At 40.7% G+C, this 16,519-nt stretch overlaps 1 protein-coding gene across 6 annotated transcripts in view; it reads right to left on the bottom strand.

Annotated features, from left to right (window-relative positions):
* ZNF462 (zinc finger protein 462) overlaps positions 1 to 16,519 on the bottom strand; it is a 91,072-nt gene that overhangs the window by 10,778 nt on the left and 63,775 nt on the right. For all 6 annotated transcript variants that reach the window (XM_068927204.1, XM_068927208.1, XM_068927209.1 and 3 more), the window contains 3 exons: positions 8,610 to 8,874; positions 6,275 to 6,411; positions 548 to 771 (listed from right to left, as the gene is read on the bottom strand). In XM_068927204.1, coding sequence (XP_068783305.1) covers positions 548 to 771; positions 6,275 to 6,411; positions 8,610 to 8,874 — 626 coding nt within the window. The remainder of the gene's footprint in view (positions 1 to 547; positions 772 to 6,274; positions 6,412 to 8,609; positions 8,875 to 16,519) is intronic.

Raw genomic sequence — 16,519 nt, 5'->3', positions numbered from 1 at the left:
AACACCAAAGCAGCCTTAACTTAGGACCTGGTTATACTTGCTGTTTATCTTTCCCTCGTTAAATGTAAACAGGGATGTATTGCCCTCTTTGTTATTAAAATATGCATGGCATGTCACGTTGCTGAAGTTGCCAGAGCAATCTTAAGTTTGGAATCTCCTGGCTTTTAGAGAGGCTGAATCACACAGCCTTAATATTGTTTCACAACTCCTTTTTTTTTTTTTTCCCCGCTTTTCTTTAAATAAACTTAGCACACATAAGTGCCTTTTCCAGATAATCATATTCTGCATCACTCAACAATCAGCCAATTCTGGTCAATCTGAAGAGCTTTAGAAGCCCTCAATCTTGATTTTTTTTTTTTTTTTTAAAAAAAGAATACATGCTTTACAGAAAGTGAAGTCCAGCATGGGAGTGAGCAGTTTCCAAGTTTTGTGGGAGGGAAAAAAAAAAAAAAAGGCAGGTTGGCTAATCAGAATCGGCAGGCACATAAACCAAATATGGCATTTGCAAGGAATAAATTGTTACAAATTAAACCTGTTAGGATGTTACCTTGTGCTCATCTCGAAGGTGAGCATCCAGCTCCTCTGTGTGTTTGGTCTCATAGTAGCAGAGTTGGCATTTGTAAGGTTTCAGTTCATTGTGCTTCTCTATGTGCTGCTGCAGGCTCTCATCACTGGAGCAGGTAAAGGTACACTTATCACAGCGGAAAACAACTCCCTGCAAGTACTTGGACAGTTTGGAACGACAGACTTCAATGGGAACGACCCGCTCTTCTGTGGGGAGAGGACAACATTTGTTTAACACATTTCACAAAATATCAGGTAACGTGTCAACAGCTTGGAAACTAGCACCCACACAAGGAACAAGATCTGCAGCATGATTACGCAATCCTTGTATTGAGGAGCTAAACTGGACCGAAACAACAAACAACTACTCTTCCTGCAAAGACAGGGTTAATCCTCCACCGCTACCAGTGCGGGTGTCCTCACAAATGCAACCGCTCGCTGGATGAAGAGGACCAGAATGGAGGTTCTGGGGCAAATGAGACTCCATCTGTGAGTCAGAGTAGCAGAGACTATGAGCACAAAAACAGCCCTAAATTGACCAGCTCAGCAGTCCATTCTGGTTCAATACCTGACAGCAACCAGTACCGGCTGCTAGAAATCTAATAAACTGGGAACCTGTAAGGTGATTTCCAAGGCATCACTCTCCCAGCTTTCTAAAAATCATGGCTGGTATCCTCACCACTGCATTAGAAGCTACTTGCTGGGCACAGAGAGGGTGTGTGGGGCAGCACCTTCTCTTGGAAGTGGTTGTGCAGTTCAGCCAGGGACAGATACTCCCAACCCACCCTCTATTTGAACAGCTCCAGCTCAAAATCTACATACATGTCATGCCACGCTTCCTGCAGTTCAGATTATGGCTACGGCCATGTACCAAAATATTCCCTGAGTTTAAGCTCTCCACTTCTTGTGGAGAACAAAGACATTTAACAGAATGGCAATTAATTTCGGTCTTCCAACAGAACCAGAATCCCGATGTGTTTAACACTCGTCCACTGTGGTTCTCCAAGCTGCGCGCATAAGGGAAATCCCAAATTTGACCTTTCAGCCAAGGGTCACCAGAAGGCCCTCATTATGGGCTTTTGCCACTCAACTGGTCTTTTGAACTGGAACATTGAAATTTAGTGCCATTCTCCCTATGGACCCTAGATTAAAGGAGGAGTTTGATCTTCCTCATGCAGGTCATCACTAACGACATATTAAAACAAATGAACAAAAAAGCAGGCCTGAATGTCAGATTGCAGACATGAAAGGTAAGGGACTCTGAGATACGGCAGTCCACGCAAGGTATGGATCTGAGCCAGTGTGTCCCCTTCTTCGATGAAGAGAGTAACATCACAGCGAAAGACAGTTATAGAAATTCAAACTCCCTTATGGCTTCTGTAAGGTGGCGAAAGCTGTAACTGTTCTTTCACCTTTGACCAATCCATGCCCTGCCACTGCTCAGGAGATTTTTCCACAGCTCATCTAAATATTCCATCCTCTTCAGCTTCTCCATGAACATAAGTTATCCTATCACATAACAACTTCTTTGGCTGCTTCAAAAGTGGAAATTTTCCCCAAAGCTATGCCTGACAAAAACTCTTGAGAATTTGAGATTCTTTTCTACACCAGCAACAGCTTCTCCAGCTATAAAAATGCTAAATCGTGGCTGTTTGGGGCGGGGGGGTGGGTAAGTGGAGAAATAGGGTCTAAGAGATAACAGAATTTAAAGCTGCGATTCTAGGGTCAGCAGATGACTTTTTTTATAAGCTTTTTACAACTGTGTGCCTGTGGAATCACCAAAGTAAGGCAACTTCTTTTTAAAATGTGAAAAAAGCTAAGTGAAGTTTTCAAAAAGAGAAGCGCTGACTAATTAAAACACTTAAAAACTCTTTTTTTTCTCTAGCACATGGCACAGATTTGAGGGGAAAAAAAACAAAAAACACGGGACAGTATAAAAGGTTTCATCTGCCACTCTGGAATAAAGCAGCATTTCCTAATTCACGTCAGCAAAACCTATTATCTCACAGACAATCACACACACACCCCCCAAATCAAAGGCAGCACAATAACATGAAAAAAGCAAGATAAACATAAACAGGAATTGTACCCTGAAGGATTTCACTTTCATGAGATAATGATTTAAAGCCTTCACATGCATGTATTGATCTCCACGAGCTTCCTTCAAGCAACGAATTTTGGAACTTGCAGGGTGATTTGGATCCAGAACCTCGCATTTTGTAAGGTGATGCTCTAATCTCTGGCCATTCTAGCAGTCACCACCCGCACTGACAGAGCTCTCTATATTTAGCTACTCATTTAGAACACACTTACCATATCCGGGCAACTGACAAAATTTCAGTAAACTCTAAGTCCTCTGTGCAAACTGGAAGCTTTAGCTTCCTTCCCCATGTGCAGACTTCAAAGTTCTGCACTGTCTAAACAAAAGACTACTGTATGTGCCTCATAAAGGATGTCTTTTACTGTGGATCAGTGTAACAAGAGGTGTAAGACAAAACAAGCAAACAAACAAAGCCCATCTAAAAAGTATCATCTCTCTGTTCAAGAAATCCAGTCCTTAGTTTAGACTGAAATATTCAGGCTATTTCTAATAAAGATCATAGATTAAATGGAAAGGCTACTAATACACTAGATATTTGCAGTACAGTAACTCAAAGCAGACACATATATTTAGCTTGAGGCACACAAAAGCCCCTGACTCTATCAATCTTTAATTATAAGGAAAAATCTTTACTCAGCAACACACCATAGCATACACAAGTAATTTCCTTCCTTTAAGTGCAAACCAAGAACAAACAAAATAATCCTGCTTATCTAGGCACAGATCAATTATTCAGTTACGTGGGTTGTTTGTACATATGCATTCTTGCCTGTAATTAATGTACATCCAAGCTACAGTCATAGAACTGGAGTGTTTGTGTTCCTGTAGCCACAAGCAAGCAGAGCATAGTGGTTCCCCATGTATCAAATCAAGCTGTGTGTGCAAGGGATAATGCCAGAAACATCTGCATGCAAGGAATCAGGATATGTGACAATGAAACCTTTCAGGAGGCAGATTAAGGAGAAAACTTGACCCTTCTACATGAAATATACTAGTCCAGAGAAATGGATGCTACTTCTATTAAATGGAAGAACAGAATTGTTATTTGCACCAATAAGATAACAGAAGAGTAAAGAGTTAAAAGAAAAAACAAAACAAAAACAAAACAAACCCATCCCAAGGATTTTAAAGAAGCAGACCAAATATTGATGTTAGCAAGTTGCATTCAGCACTAGAAAAATATCAACTTCAAAACGTGGGATGGGAAAAGCTACTGGAATGGATAATAAAACCTAATTGTGTTTTCCAGACTAAATGAAAGGCCATGATCTCTACTGGGCAAGGAGCAGGCGTTTATTGTGTCCTTTGTGGATGGTCCAAGAGCAACTCAGGCATGCCTGCTCTGAAGGCCAGGAGGAACCTGAAAGCCAAACCTCCTCTCCTCACCTGCCTGCACAGCAACCTCTGTGAATGCATCAAACCCGTGCTCTAGCCTACCAGAAGGCAGCGAGTCTGTGCTCCCTCCGTGTGCCTAGAAGGAGCAGCTCTTACACTGATGAGGAACTGATTGAGTAGAATAGGTGAAACATGCTAGAAAGCTCTTGGAGGCATCCTGCTGCCCTTCACCCTTACTGGGAAGCATATTCCTTGCCTAATTTTTTTCCTCATAAGCCATTCAGCCTTTTAGCCTATAATGCTTTAGCCCAGTTAAGAGTCAACTTCTGCAGCTACTAACTGGCAAATACACTCTTCATTCCAACCACAGGCTGCCTAATCAAGGACTCAAGATGCTACTGTTTCGCATCTATAACTGTTTTTTTGCACAAAAGGAAAGTTAGCCAAAAAATGGGTCAAATTCTTCACTCTTGATTTTACACACTGCACCACTTCATCTACCTGTAAAATGGACATTCTTGGACCACAGCTTGGGACTATGTCCTTGTTTTATCAATGCAATGACTATAAACAAGGAAGGCTACCTCAGACTATGCTCAGCATCCTTCAGTCTTTCTTTCAGCACACATTAGACTGTGCCAAAATTGTCTCCTTAGCTGCTACACAATTAAACTTTCTTTACTCTGTTTTACTTCCCCCAGCACTCTAGTAATCACATCCCTTGTTATCAGGTGTTTTTTTTTTTTTTTTTTTTTTTTAAACAGCACAAGGGCTTAAGTTGCTTTGTGCAACTGAAGCAACAGCTATAGAGAAGAACAGATCCACAGTGCCACTACCCAAGAGGTAACTACCTCCTTGCAATTGGTTAGAAACAGCTTTGTAAAGCCAGCACAGCTGCTTGAGCTCACAAAGTGCTCTGCCACTACGGTAACTGGACTTTCCCAGTAAAAGTCAACCTTGGCTGGGAATTTTCCCAACTAAACCCAGCAAGTTCTGCCTGCCTTGGTCTGTCTAACTACATTTTACACATCTGGCTGTCTCCACTGGAACTCAGGCATAGCCACAAACCAGAGCACACCCCATCAGCAACTGAAACCACAGGGTCCCCTGAACAAGAGCTAACCAAACCCTTCTGTCTTCCCAAGTGAGTTAATTCTGGAGCACGCACTGAAGCTGGGTAAAACTCAACACTGTGACACCTTCAAAGACAAGCCCTCACCAAAGTAAAAGCATCTGACAGACACCTACAACCAAATAAGGCAGCTTTGCTATGTGCTTTCTGAATCACTGACAGGTCATTTTCTCCCCCAGATGTTTCTTCAGAACAGTTCTTCCAGCAGACAGAAACTTGTATGAACTCTGCCTACCTCACTGCTTTGGTACAAGAAGGACTTTAAGCGACCAACACTGAAAAGTGGTACGTTATAAGAAATTATGATAACGCTTGTCACACCAGGAGCTCCTCCAGGAAAAAGATGGCATGCAAAACTTGTGTTTGCTCACCATCAATACCCTGCTGCGAAACTCTGCCCAACCTGCAAGCAGGCAAAGTGCCATCCCAACACATGGGTTTGGATTTCAGCAGTCAACAGACCATCTACAAGCATCGAGCGTGATAGCTATGGGCAGGAATCCCAGCCCAGTGAGCCCAAACAGCTGTCTCTTCCGTGCTTGCAAGCCTGCAGCTAATAGAATATAAAAATCCCTAGTCTCACTCTTAGCTAGGTTAAAAAAAGAAGGGAGAAACGGAGATAGAAAAGGAGTCTTAAAGAAAAACAAAAACACGATAATTCTCATTTTGATTTTAAGAACAGTAAGACAGATTATGAAGAAAAAATTTCAAGCAAGTTATCAAGGGCTATTTTGGAGCTTCTAAGATTAGCTGATACACCCTGCCACAGTGTTTACAATAGCAAGGACTTTATCACAGCAAAGAAATATGCAGGAAACAGCCCTGGTCTAGGTCACTGTTGTAAATTAGTGTAACTCTTGCTAAACAGGTGCTCAATGACTGTTAACCTCTTTAGAGGAAAAGCTTAAAAACAATTTTATATCTGCCTTGTTTCATCACTGGTTGATTTTGTATTTTATAGTAAAGAAGTTAGATGCATCATTTAGAAACAAAATAAAGGATATTCAAGCGCTGGTGACCTATTCAACATACCTGTGCTTACAAAGAGGGAACAGAAAACTTATTGGAACCACTCTGAAAAAAAGATGGTGGTGTTCAGCTTTCCTTGCATCAGATACAGAAAAATACAGTGATATCGTTACCTCTGTGCAGAACTATGTGGTCAATCATGTTGCGTTTGTATTTGGTGTGATATAGGCAAAGAGGACAGCGAAGGTCTTTGGGTCCTTCCTCAGGAACTGCTGAATGCCCAGCTTCCACGTGCATAGTAAAAGCAGATCTGTGAAACGGGAGGGAGATATGGCAGTGGTGAGAAGAGGTGCGCAGGGAACGCTGAAGTGTCACAGCTCTATAAGGGAAGTGTCATGTAAAATCATACAGATACCACTCAGCCTTGTCTCCACAGCACCACATGGCATTTCAGCAGAACTACTCACATGAGTAACACATGGGCAGAGGTATTTGCAGGCTTGTATCCTCAAGTAACTGACACACATTGCGACAAGATACTCTTTTGCAGGGGTTGCTGTATAGTCACATTGCTACACTTAAGATAGCAAAAGAATTCCCATCTTTCATGCTCATTAACTGTCTTCAGGCTGAAATATTCTGTGTACTTGCTATCTGACAAAGATTTAATTTTTATCAAGTTGAGTAAAATCCTATCAACTCTTATAGACATGCAAAGGGGAGGACAGACTTATTTCTGCGTGTAAAAACCATCCTCAACCACCTCTGTCTTTGCAGTTCAGCTGCTCAGATTCAGGATATGAAACAGGACTTGTGTTTGCAGTGAGTTTGGCACCGAGCATCAAAGTTTTAAAACATCAGTTAGGAGGATCTGAAAAAACACAGGACTCTAAATACTCCACGTATTAATGTAGAGGAAAAAATGAATAGTCCATGGCACTTTTGCACAACAACTATCACGGTGGCATTACATTAGCTGCATACCTTTTGTAAGGTGCAAGAGACATGCGTACAGAGGAAATAAACCATACATCTGTCTAACCACAAGCTCAACTACTGAAATGAGAGGTGCTGTAAACTTGGAGGACTTGGTCATTTTTTCCTCAAGTAGTGGTAAAACTTGCAAAAGCTAAGCAGCTTGCTGTACTGAATTAAAGAGTTCAAAGTCCCTTTGAAGTTCTTCAAGTCTGTTAGCTTGAATACAAAGCAACTTACTAACACAACTGGCTTTGGGCCTGATCCAGTGACCACTAAAGTCTACAGGTGTATTTTTATCAACTCAGTGAATGCTTTCACGCATTTAATGTTCTATGATGAGTGGAAGAGGAAATTTGTATGGTTTTTGCCTTTTTTTTTTTTTCTCCAAAAGAGAGAACACATTGTTCTTCTAAAGAGGAAAGACTTAATCCCCAAGTGTTTGAGACACCACATTAAAGAACATAACGCCTTTATATAACCGTGAACATATTTAATTACAGTTTGATTTAAGATGATTTCACTTTATCCTAGCAGGAAAAGGGGCACTACCATGATGTGGAAAAGATTCAATGGGCCTGGCTATGGTTGGTAATCTTTTAAGACAGACAGTAATTAGGATGTAAGGCATAGGCAGCAAATTACACCACAAAGCCAATAAACAACTGAGGCGAAAAAGTCTACAGATCTGTAACTGGAGGTTACAGCCTGTGTGGATTCTCTCATGTGTAACAGGTTTGTGTGCAACATTTTCTTCAGCAGAGCATCTCTTTTTCATCCAACTATACTGCTTATTTTCACAAATATCTTAAGACTTCAACAACTTTGAGACCTCAAAAGTTAGCTAGGGTCCAGCATATCAGAAGGAAATGAACAATAATGCATGCGCATGAGCATTTTTTCCTTATGGAAGAGCAGCTAAAAATGTGCACACACACACAGAGACACACTCATTACCGAGCTGAGATTTTAAATTCTGCAACATCTAATTGGATTTGCTGAAATGTTTCTATATGCTATCAGATACTTTGGAGAATGCTTTGCATTTCAGCTAGATAAGCAGTGGGGTAAATACAATTATATGAGAGGTTTCTTCAGAGAGGGAATATAAACTCTCCTGTCTCCCTAACATTTGATTGCCCTATGCTTCATGCTGGCTGTACCAAGAAATAACCTTGCTTTTGGAGAGAAAATTTCTGACATTTGAGGATAAGGATGATCCTCTAATTACTTATACTGAGGAACAGAGCACTACCTGTACCCTCTCCTTCAAAAAGTACAACCTACTGCAAGGGTTTCTTGTGCTTTTGTCTGCAGCAGATGGTACCGGCTGTTGTAGGAGAGAGGAAAATGGATTACATGGATGCTGCTGTGATCTGGGATGGCATTTCCTATGTTTCTCTCTCTGGTCAGCAGTGGCCATGTTTCTCTTAGCTACAGCCAGCTTTCAAAGATCTCAGAAGTCTTTTCAAGTGCTAAAAAAAAAAAAAAAAAACTTATGAGTTCAGTTTATCTGTTTTGCACAGTACTTACTTAAAGCCTGTATAAAAGGAACAATCTTTGCACTTGAAGAGCTTCTTCCCTCCATGCTTGTCACGGTAATGACGCCGAATGCTCTGTATGTAACCCGAGGAGAATTCACAAAATTCACAGTTAAGGATGGCTTCTGTTTTTTCCACTCCTGCAGCACTCCCAGAAAGTGGGACTGGGCTGATATTATTGTTGTTCCTGGCCAAAGCTGCAGACTGGTAGTGGTTCAACTGCTGCTGAACATCAGGAGGCTCTGAGTATGAAGAGTCTGTAGAGAAACAGAAAGAGGTTGTTATTTCAGGTAGATCTACAAATCTAAAAAGGTTCAAGGCCTGCTCCAGCACCTATCAATGTTTACACAGGTTTGATGTTCAGTTAAAAAAAGTCCATAGACAACTTTCTGAAGGCATAAAGAAAAAGAAGTGTAGCATTTCTTTATCTAATCTAATGTGCATTCTACAATTTAAAAGCTGATCAGCTGAAATTATGCTTTTTAGATCTGATTTGGAGTCAGAAGAAGTAGTGACAGATTTAAGTCAAAAGTTGTCTAAAAAGAAGTCTGGTTTCAAGGTACTTTCAATTTGTGTGGGTAAAGTGTACTAATCATACTGATAAGTGCTCCTGAACAACACTGGGCACATAAATCAAATCAGATTCCTTCAAATGTCTTACGCCAATTTACACCAGATAAAGATATGGCAAAGGATACCTCTGAGCAGCCTATTTAAAAGAGAACAAAAAAGCAAGAAAAAAGGAATGAATATACTACCCTGCTCAGAAATTCATGAAGTTATTCAAGAAGCGTTCAACAAAAGTCAAGTCTAAGAAAACGATGCAATTTTTTTTTTGTCATATTTGAAGGAGTTTTCACAAAAGGTGAATTCAAGTTCTTCTAGTGGATGACTTTTAAAATCAAGTCATTAAAAAAGATACTTATAAATTCCCGTAAAGCAAATTTCTAAGCCACATCTCCTTAGAAGTATTAAGTTTTGCTACACTAAAAAAAAGACCTCTTCTTATAAATACATCTATCTATATATAATCTTTCCTTACACAACCCAGTAAAAGTCTGCCACACCATTTTACTAGCATGTGGAGAAACACAGTCTAGAGATGATGCCTCAGCACTGAAAGTGAAAACTAGAGTACTTCAATTGGACTGAAAAACAAGGGAGGGGAAGGGGCCTTGAACCCTTTCCATTGCATGGTTTTGAATATGGAGATTAGGAATTCATCTGCTTTGTCCTATATAACACACAGCTGCCCATGAATGGCACAAATGAAAGCAGATGAATAAAGCACAGATGAATTTCAGTACAACTTAAGAAAAGAGCGTTTTGTCTTCTTTTCAGATAAGGCAGAGGGAGAAGAGCGGAGAAGAGTGGACTCACAGTGAGTCCCACCCATGCATTTCTCAAGGCTTGCTTTCTCCCTATAACAAGCTCCCACACCCTCCGCAAAGGCACAGGGTAAGCCTGAGGACCAGCAGAACTCAGCACATGTCTGCTCTCCCTCAAGGGCAGCGCCCATACACTCTTCCTGCTTTCAGATCAGGACCTCGAGGCCCAAAATGATGCATGATTCAGAGGAGATCTGCTCACTTGCAAACCTGCAGCCCAGTGTCTGGGCTACCTGGCGCAGTGCTTCTAAAAGCCCAGCATAGTCTGGCACATATTTCCCAACCAGGATGTGACATCCTAAAGAAGCTGACAGCACTGGAGACAGTTCTTCCTCCATAAGCTCCAGTCAAATTATTTGTAAGGCACAGATTACACCCTACTTTGTAACCTCTTCAGAGGTTGTGATCCCTCTTCAGAAAGAAAGGATCAAAAATTTCCTTCACATCAAGATTCTCAGCCAAAACCTCACGGATGTCCATTGCTAAGAATGTTACAGGGTTAAAAAGGATTATTTTCAGAATGAAGAGGTTTTGTTGTTGCTTGGAAGGCCCATTATGTTTCACATGTTTTTATTTTCCCTATCATCTGGTGTCTATTATTCCAGCTTTCAAACTCTGAATTGCGTATTTACATACTTCTGTGGAATCTGGTATTTAAAAACTGCAGAACTAGATAGCCTCTTCCCACAGGGAAAAAAAAAAAAAAAACACGCACGAGGAAGTTTTCCTTGTCATCAGGAACAGCCAAAATCAGATTTTACCTTTAATGTTTGAATTCTTACTTTCTTCCAACCCGTCCTTTTGTGCTGGCCACCTTACAATTTTTAGTATGTTGCTCTTTTACAATTAAGATAGTTTTGATACTTACAGAAAAGATACCATCCAAAGAGCTTATGTGGAGAGTCTCGCACTAATACAATGGTAGCATACATGTCCCTAGCTCTGCCTATGTATTCTTTCTTCCTCCCTTGCCTTGCCCAAGGCTTTCATTATTTTGCAGTCTTTCTGGAGTGCAAGATTTAGCACTTCCTGAAGAAAAACATCCAGGATTAACATGTGTATAGGGCTTCTGTTGGTTTCTGAGAATGAGCTTGCCAGACAGCTATCCTAGCACACAGGTGCAACCCATGCCCACCATAAACACTTCGGACAGAGTCCAAAGCTGACTGAAGGCATGGGAGGTTTTCCACTGACCTCAATGAGCACTGAACCACACTTTTTCGTGCCCACTCCCAAACCAGTGGAGGCAGCAGAAAGATACCAACTGACTTTCCTTTGCTTCTGATCACGACTTTTAGCACACAGCACAAAAAGGATGGTGAGCAAACAAGAAATGGATCATGGAGCTTGGATTGTTTTTTTTTTTGTTGTTGTTTTTTTTTTTTTTTTTAATTAAAGGGAGGCACAGCAGAAAACCATGGCCAAGGAGCAACATAATGGTGATTTGTAAGGAACACTATTACCTTAAGTTGACAGAGCACTTCTACAGAGGTACCTCCACTACTCCTGCTGAAAGAGCAGACTGATGTCCCAAGCAGCTCAGCACATCCCTTGGCACTGGGCTGACTGGAGATGTGAACCAAGTGTTACAAAGTCGTAGAATTTATGTAGGCCTTGAGCAAGGGTGCCTCAAACTGCTGGAGACCTTTTGATGGTGCTACTGCAAAAACAGGGTGCCTGGACGCAAGAGTGGAGAAGGAAGGAGCAAGAGAATAGAGCTTTTCCCTCAGAAGTGCCTAACAACTGAGTCATGGCTGCACCCAATGCAAGTTCCACCTCAGTCTTTTTCCTGCACCCCAAACATAAAAGGTTGGGAGTGCTCCAGGAAAGCATTAACAATCTTGGCCCAGAGCAGGAAGACAGTCCAGCCACCCATGTCTGAAAAAAGTAAAATGGTCTTAGAAGTCTACATCAAAGTCAGAAAGCAGAAGAAAGACATTAAAATAAGCAAAGAGAAGACTTAGAAAAATTATGTTAAATAATGTAAAACATGAAGTCAAAGAGAAAACATGCAAGAGAAGAAAATGAAGAAAAATGAAACACTACAAAGGGCTGAGTACATGATAAAAAGTTACATTCTTTTTGTTGAAACAGCTTGAAGGCAAAGAAAATAAGGGGCGTTCATGTATTCAATATAAGGAGGAGCAAACTGAACATTTAGCCTCAGTGGCTTTTAAAGAAAAAAAAAAAAAAAGGGAGGGGGAAAGGCACCTGCAGTCATGCCAAGAGGCAAAAATTTGCAGTTACTGACACAACCAAATATGGAAGAACAACAGGGATGCTGCAAATCTTCCCAAAGAGTTCTCTTACCCAAAAGGGAAATGACTATTTGAATGGCAAGCAGTAGAAATTACTGTTCACATGCGTCTAATACAAGCACTTACACACCTGCACAATCAGGGCTAGGGATTCAGGAAGAAATATTGTTCAAGAGAAGCCATAGTTCAGGATACTGTAAAGTGAGTCTGCAAAGTTTATTTTATCTGCAAAGTAGTAATGAATGAGTAGCTCAATGACCAGAAGAAGGGAGAAACATAAATCTGAAGGCATCACACTTTCCTAGTAAATCCATGCTGGAACATCAGCCACAGAGTCAGAGAGTTCAGCATCTGCATGACAATGTAAACTAGGAAAGGGGGGGTATTTGGCACCTGAGTTTAGAGCAAACACAGAGAGAACGCACAAATCACAAATAGCTCTTGAAAGCTCTTTTGGGGGGGGGGGGGGAAAGGCATGTAATAACAAGTACGGGCCTCAGACATTATAGATCTGTGAGAGAGAGAGAGTCCTAAAGAGACCAAAAGGAAAATATCTGGAATGCTTTTTAATTTAGTGTGAACACGTTCACACAAAGAGAAGATTTGTAAGAAGAATGTCAGAGAAATTCCAAGGAATTAAGAAAAGCAGTAGGTGAATGGTTTCCTCTAGATAAAAACATGCTTGTGAAACCAAATCAAGATGCAATACTATACCAAAAACCAAAATATATGGCCAAAAGCAAGGACGACTGAACTACCAAAAATAATTATTTAAAAAGGAGCAAGATAATGTTAGAAGTGGAGCTTATGAGATTTAGGAACATAATCCCATCTGAAATTCAATGGGACTCAAAATTACCAGCTCACAGAGTGGTGGGAAAGGATATAGTCATGAGTAGCGACAGCTTGAAAAGTGGGAAGGTGGCAAAGCAGGGTGTCATACAAAGAGTGCTAAGACTATACACATTTGTTCACTTTATGCCATGCATCACTGACCTGGAAGGAAGAATATGTGGGAGGGTGAAATGTTCTGGCAATAAATTAAACTGAGGGGAGGGGAGGATAGAGAATAGAACAAGATTCAGAGGGATGCAACATAATATTGATGAACAAGCTTAGGGAACCATACTGCATAAAGATGTTCTATTCAGCACATGTTTAAAAACAAAATGTGAATCTGCTCTTATGATTTCTACTAGAGAAGGTTTACATTGTTAGCACGTTGTGGAGGAGCTGTAATGGAAACAAGCTTTGTGTCCTCCTTCTTAAATTCTAAAATATGCAGGAAGAGAGTGGAAAGAAAATAAACCCCTTCAATATGACTGCCATTTAAAGGACTAAAAAACTGAATCAAAACAAAATGGCTTTGTTGGAGCAATTTCCTTCAACAATAGCAAGGTCACTTCTGGATCATTTTGGACCAGTTTTTGCATCTATAAAAAGCTGTAACAGCAGAAGGCAAGCAGAAAGATACATGGACTATGGGATCTTGGTCATTCAAAGGAGCTGTGAAACTGCATCTATGCTTCTTTAACACTTTGAATTTCCTTTCGAGTTATATGCACACATATTTCTAAATCGAATGAGATAAATACTATGCAGCTTCTTGTACTAATGGTAGAATCACTTAGAAGTGACATGAACTTAATTTAGGAAGAAGAAAATAAAGAACTTTATCTTCTGAATTCCTTTACACAGAGATTCATACCGCTGCCTACTGAAATACAGTGGAGTTTCACAGTCGAGATAGAGGAGAAAGTAGTTATACTACTCCATATAATAAGATGCAAAGAAAAGCAGTGAGATGTGTGTAAGTCTTAGGAAGGAGGAAAAGTTACTGGTGAAAGAAGTTATGCCATATTATTCTATTTGATGCGAGGGACCAGTCCAAGGGCTTCCCATGCCCTCCTGTTTTTGAGTTTCCAGCACTGCTAGAAATTCCTATTAAAATTAGCTTTCAAGACCTACAGTCATCTACAGAACAAGTATACTAGGACCAAGAACACTGCTTGAACCCTTACCCTGTTTTATTATGCTGTGAGTTGGAAGGATCAATTTTAGCGGTGGAGAAACGCCATTTCATTTCCAGTTATCTCCTCTTTACATCTGTTCTCCCCACAACAACATTATTTTCTTGGCTTCAATGCAGTTTTGACTTTCCGGCGGTACTCTGAGTGATTTGGCCACGTACAGTCACTCTTACACTGCATACAATCCTCTTTTTCAAACCAGGGCTGTTTGAGCAGTTTTTCTGCCACTTGCATCCTTCATAACATCAGCAACAAGCCAGCACAGCATCATAACCTACGCATTGCTTTGTCCATTGCACTTTTTCCTTAAAATACAGAGATGTTCCATGTGGAGTGCATCATGTTTCCCTTCGGCTGGTGTTTCTGCCATCTCTGTTTATCCACTACCTTCTACTTAAAGTAAGAACACTGCAGGTTGACAGTCTGCTGCCATCGGTTTATACTGGGTAAACGGTTCAACCTACTGGTTGTGTTTCAACCCGCCATCTCATTCATCACTCGTTACTGAAGAAGTAAAATCCCACAGTCTAAGTAGTAGGAAGCACTTAAATACAAGCCTTCTGTTTGCTTTTCCAACATTATCCCTATATGCTTAGCTATTTCCATAAAATGCCTAAAATAAAAAGTGTCCTAGCTATTCCTTATCTATTGAGCCAAATTTAATTTCATAGAGGGAAGTGCGCTTACAAAAGAGATGAATGCGGACAAATAGATCCAGAAACAGCTATGGCAAGATGCTGATTAAACCAATCTGCCAACAGGACTCATTGGTAACAGGTTCCTTTTTGAGTTTACAAAAATTTTCCATTTCTAGTGACTCTTCACTCAGGTAATAATTTATTGAGCAATTATTTTTTTGCATTGGTAAGTGAACTCAGCCACATACTCTGTGCTCTGTGATTTCCTTCTCATTTTTAAGGGCAATTCATCAGATATTTCTCAGGACCATTCCACATTTCCTTCTCTATTGCTCTGGCTCTTTAAGTGTTCGCATAAATACAAATACACACATGCACGTTGCTGCCATCAACATGCTCCACTTGCTTCTAAGCTCGAAAGGAAGAGGGAAAAGAAATCCAGCTCTATTAAGTGCTACATTTTTTGCATTCTGCTTTAAAACTGGCCCTACTATTATTGGGACAATATATGGGTGCCAAGTATCTGATTCACTCTAATGATACAGCTTAACAATTTGTCTAATTTCTTCTGGACACCTCCAAGAGGGATAGCGTATACCTTGACATTACTATTATTATCACCGACAAACAGAGACACTCATATCTATCTCCAGCTCTGGGTGACCTCAGATCACTTCAGACAATACCAAAGTGGAGTGACACCCTCCCTTAAGAAAGAAATAAAACTGTCTACCTCAGTGCCAAACTCCGAGCTGTCAACTGTGTTGATACTAAGACACAGAGCTAAAATGAGCAGTAAGATCTACAGCTAAAATGAGCTCTTTGAGGTGTTTTACCTCTCCATCAAGATCCAAATCTCTCTAACAGGTTTTAGATCAATACAAAATCACTCCAGTCTTAGGGGACAGAAAGTGACATCACTTAGCATACACATGAAGGCTACCAACATGTGGAAATGATAGCCTGCAGAAACACTGTCTTCAGCAGCGTTGGTCAAGTCATACCACATACTCCTTTCACAGCAACGGCACCCTTTTTCCTCTGTATAGAGTTATCACGTATTAAAGGGAGAGTGGCAGTTATGTTAGAGCTGACAGATCATCACCTGCCGCTTTCTCCTCCTGTCCTTAGCATAAAGTAAAAATTACAGCAGACAGAAAGAAAAACCTCAGGGGGGAACAAAACAAAACAAAACTCAAAACAAAACACCACCACCACATAGGGGTCTAGATATGCTTCTTCTCTCTGTGGATGCAATCAAGTCCATTTCTAGCTAATGAGCAGGAATCCAAGAGATGTTTCTTCCTTCATTTGTTGTTTGATCTGCCCAAAAAACTTACTCCATCTTCTCTCTACCCAAGGAAAGTCTTTCAGTATCACGTCAATCCTATCACAGCACGTTACTCAAATCTGTACAAACACTGGCAGCAAATTCTTTCTCCTGGCTGCCTGAGTTCCTGTCTCCATCCTGTTGAATCCCAATTTTGTCTTTGCCCATTCAGCTCAGGACCAGAAAGGAGCACAATAGATGGCACGTTGACATCTCCAAAAGCACAGCCAACAACAAAATAAACATCTCCTGCTGTTC

Source organism: Struthio camelus, chromosome Z (genome assembly GCF_040807025.1).
Source record: "Struthio camelus isolate bStrCam1 chromosome Z, bStrCam1.hap1, whole genome shotgun sequence".
NCBI lineage: Eukaryota > Metazoa > Chordata > Aves > Struthioniformes > Struthionidae > Struthio > Struthio camelus.
This window is presented reverse-complemented; position numbering and strand designations above follow the sequence as displayed.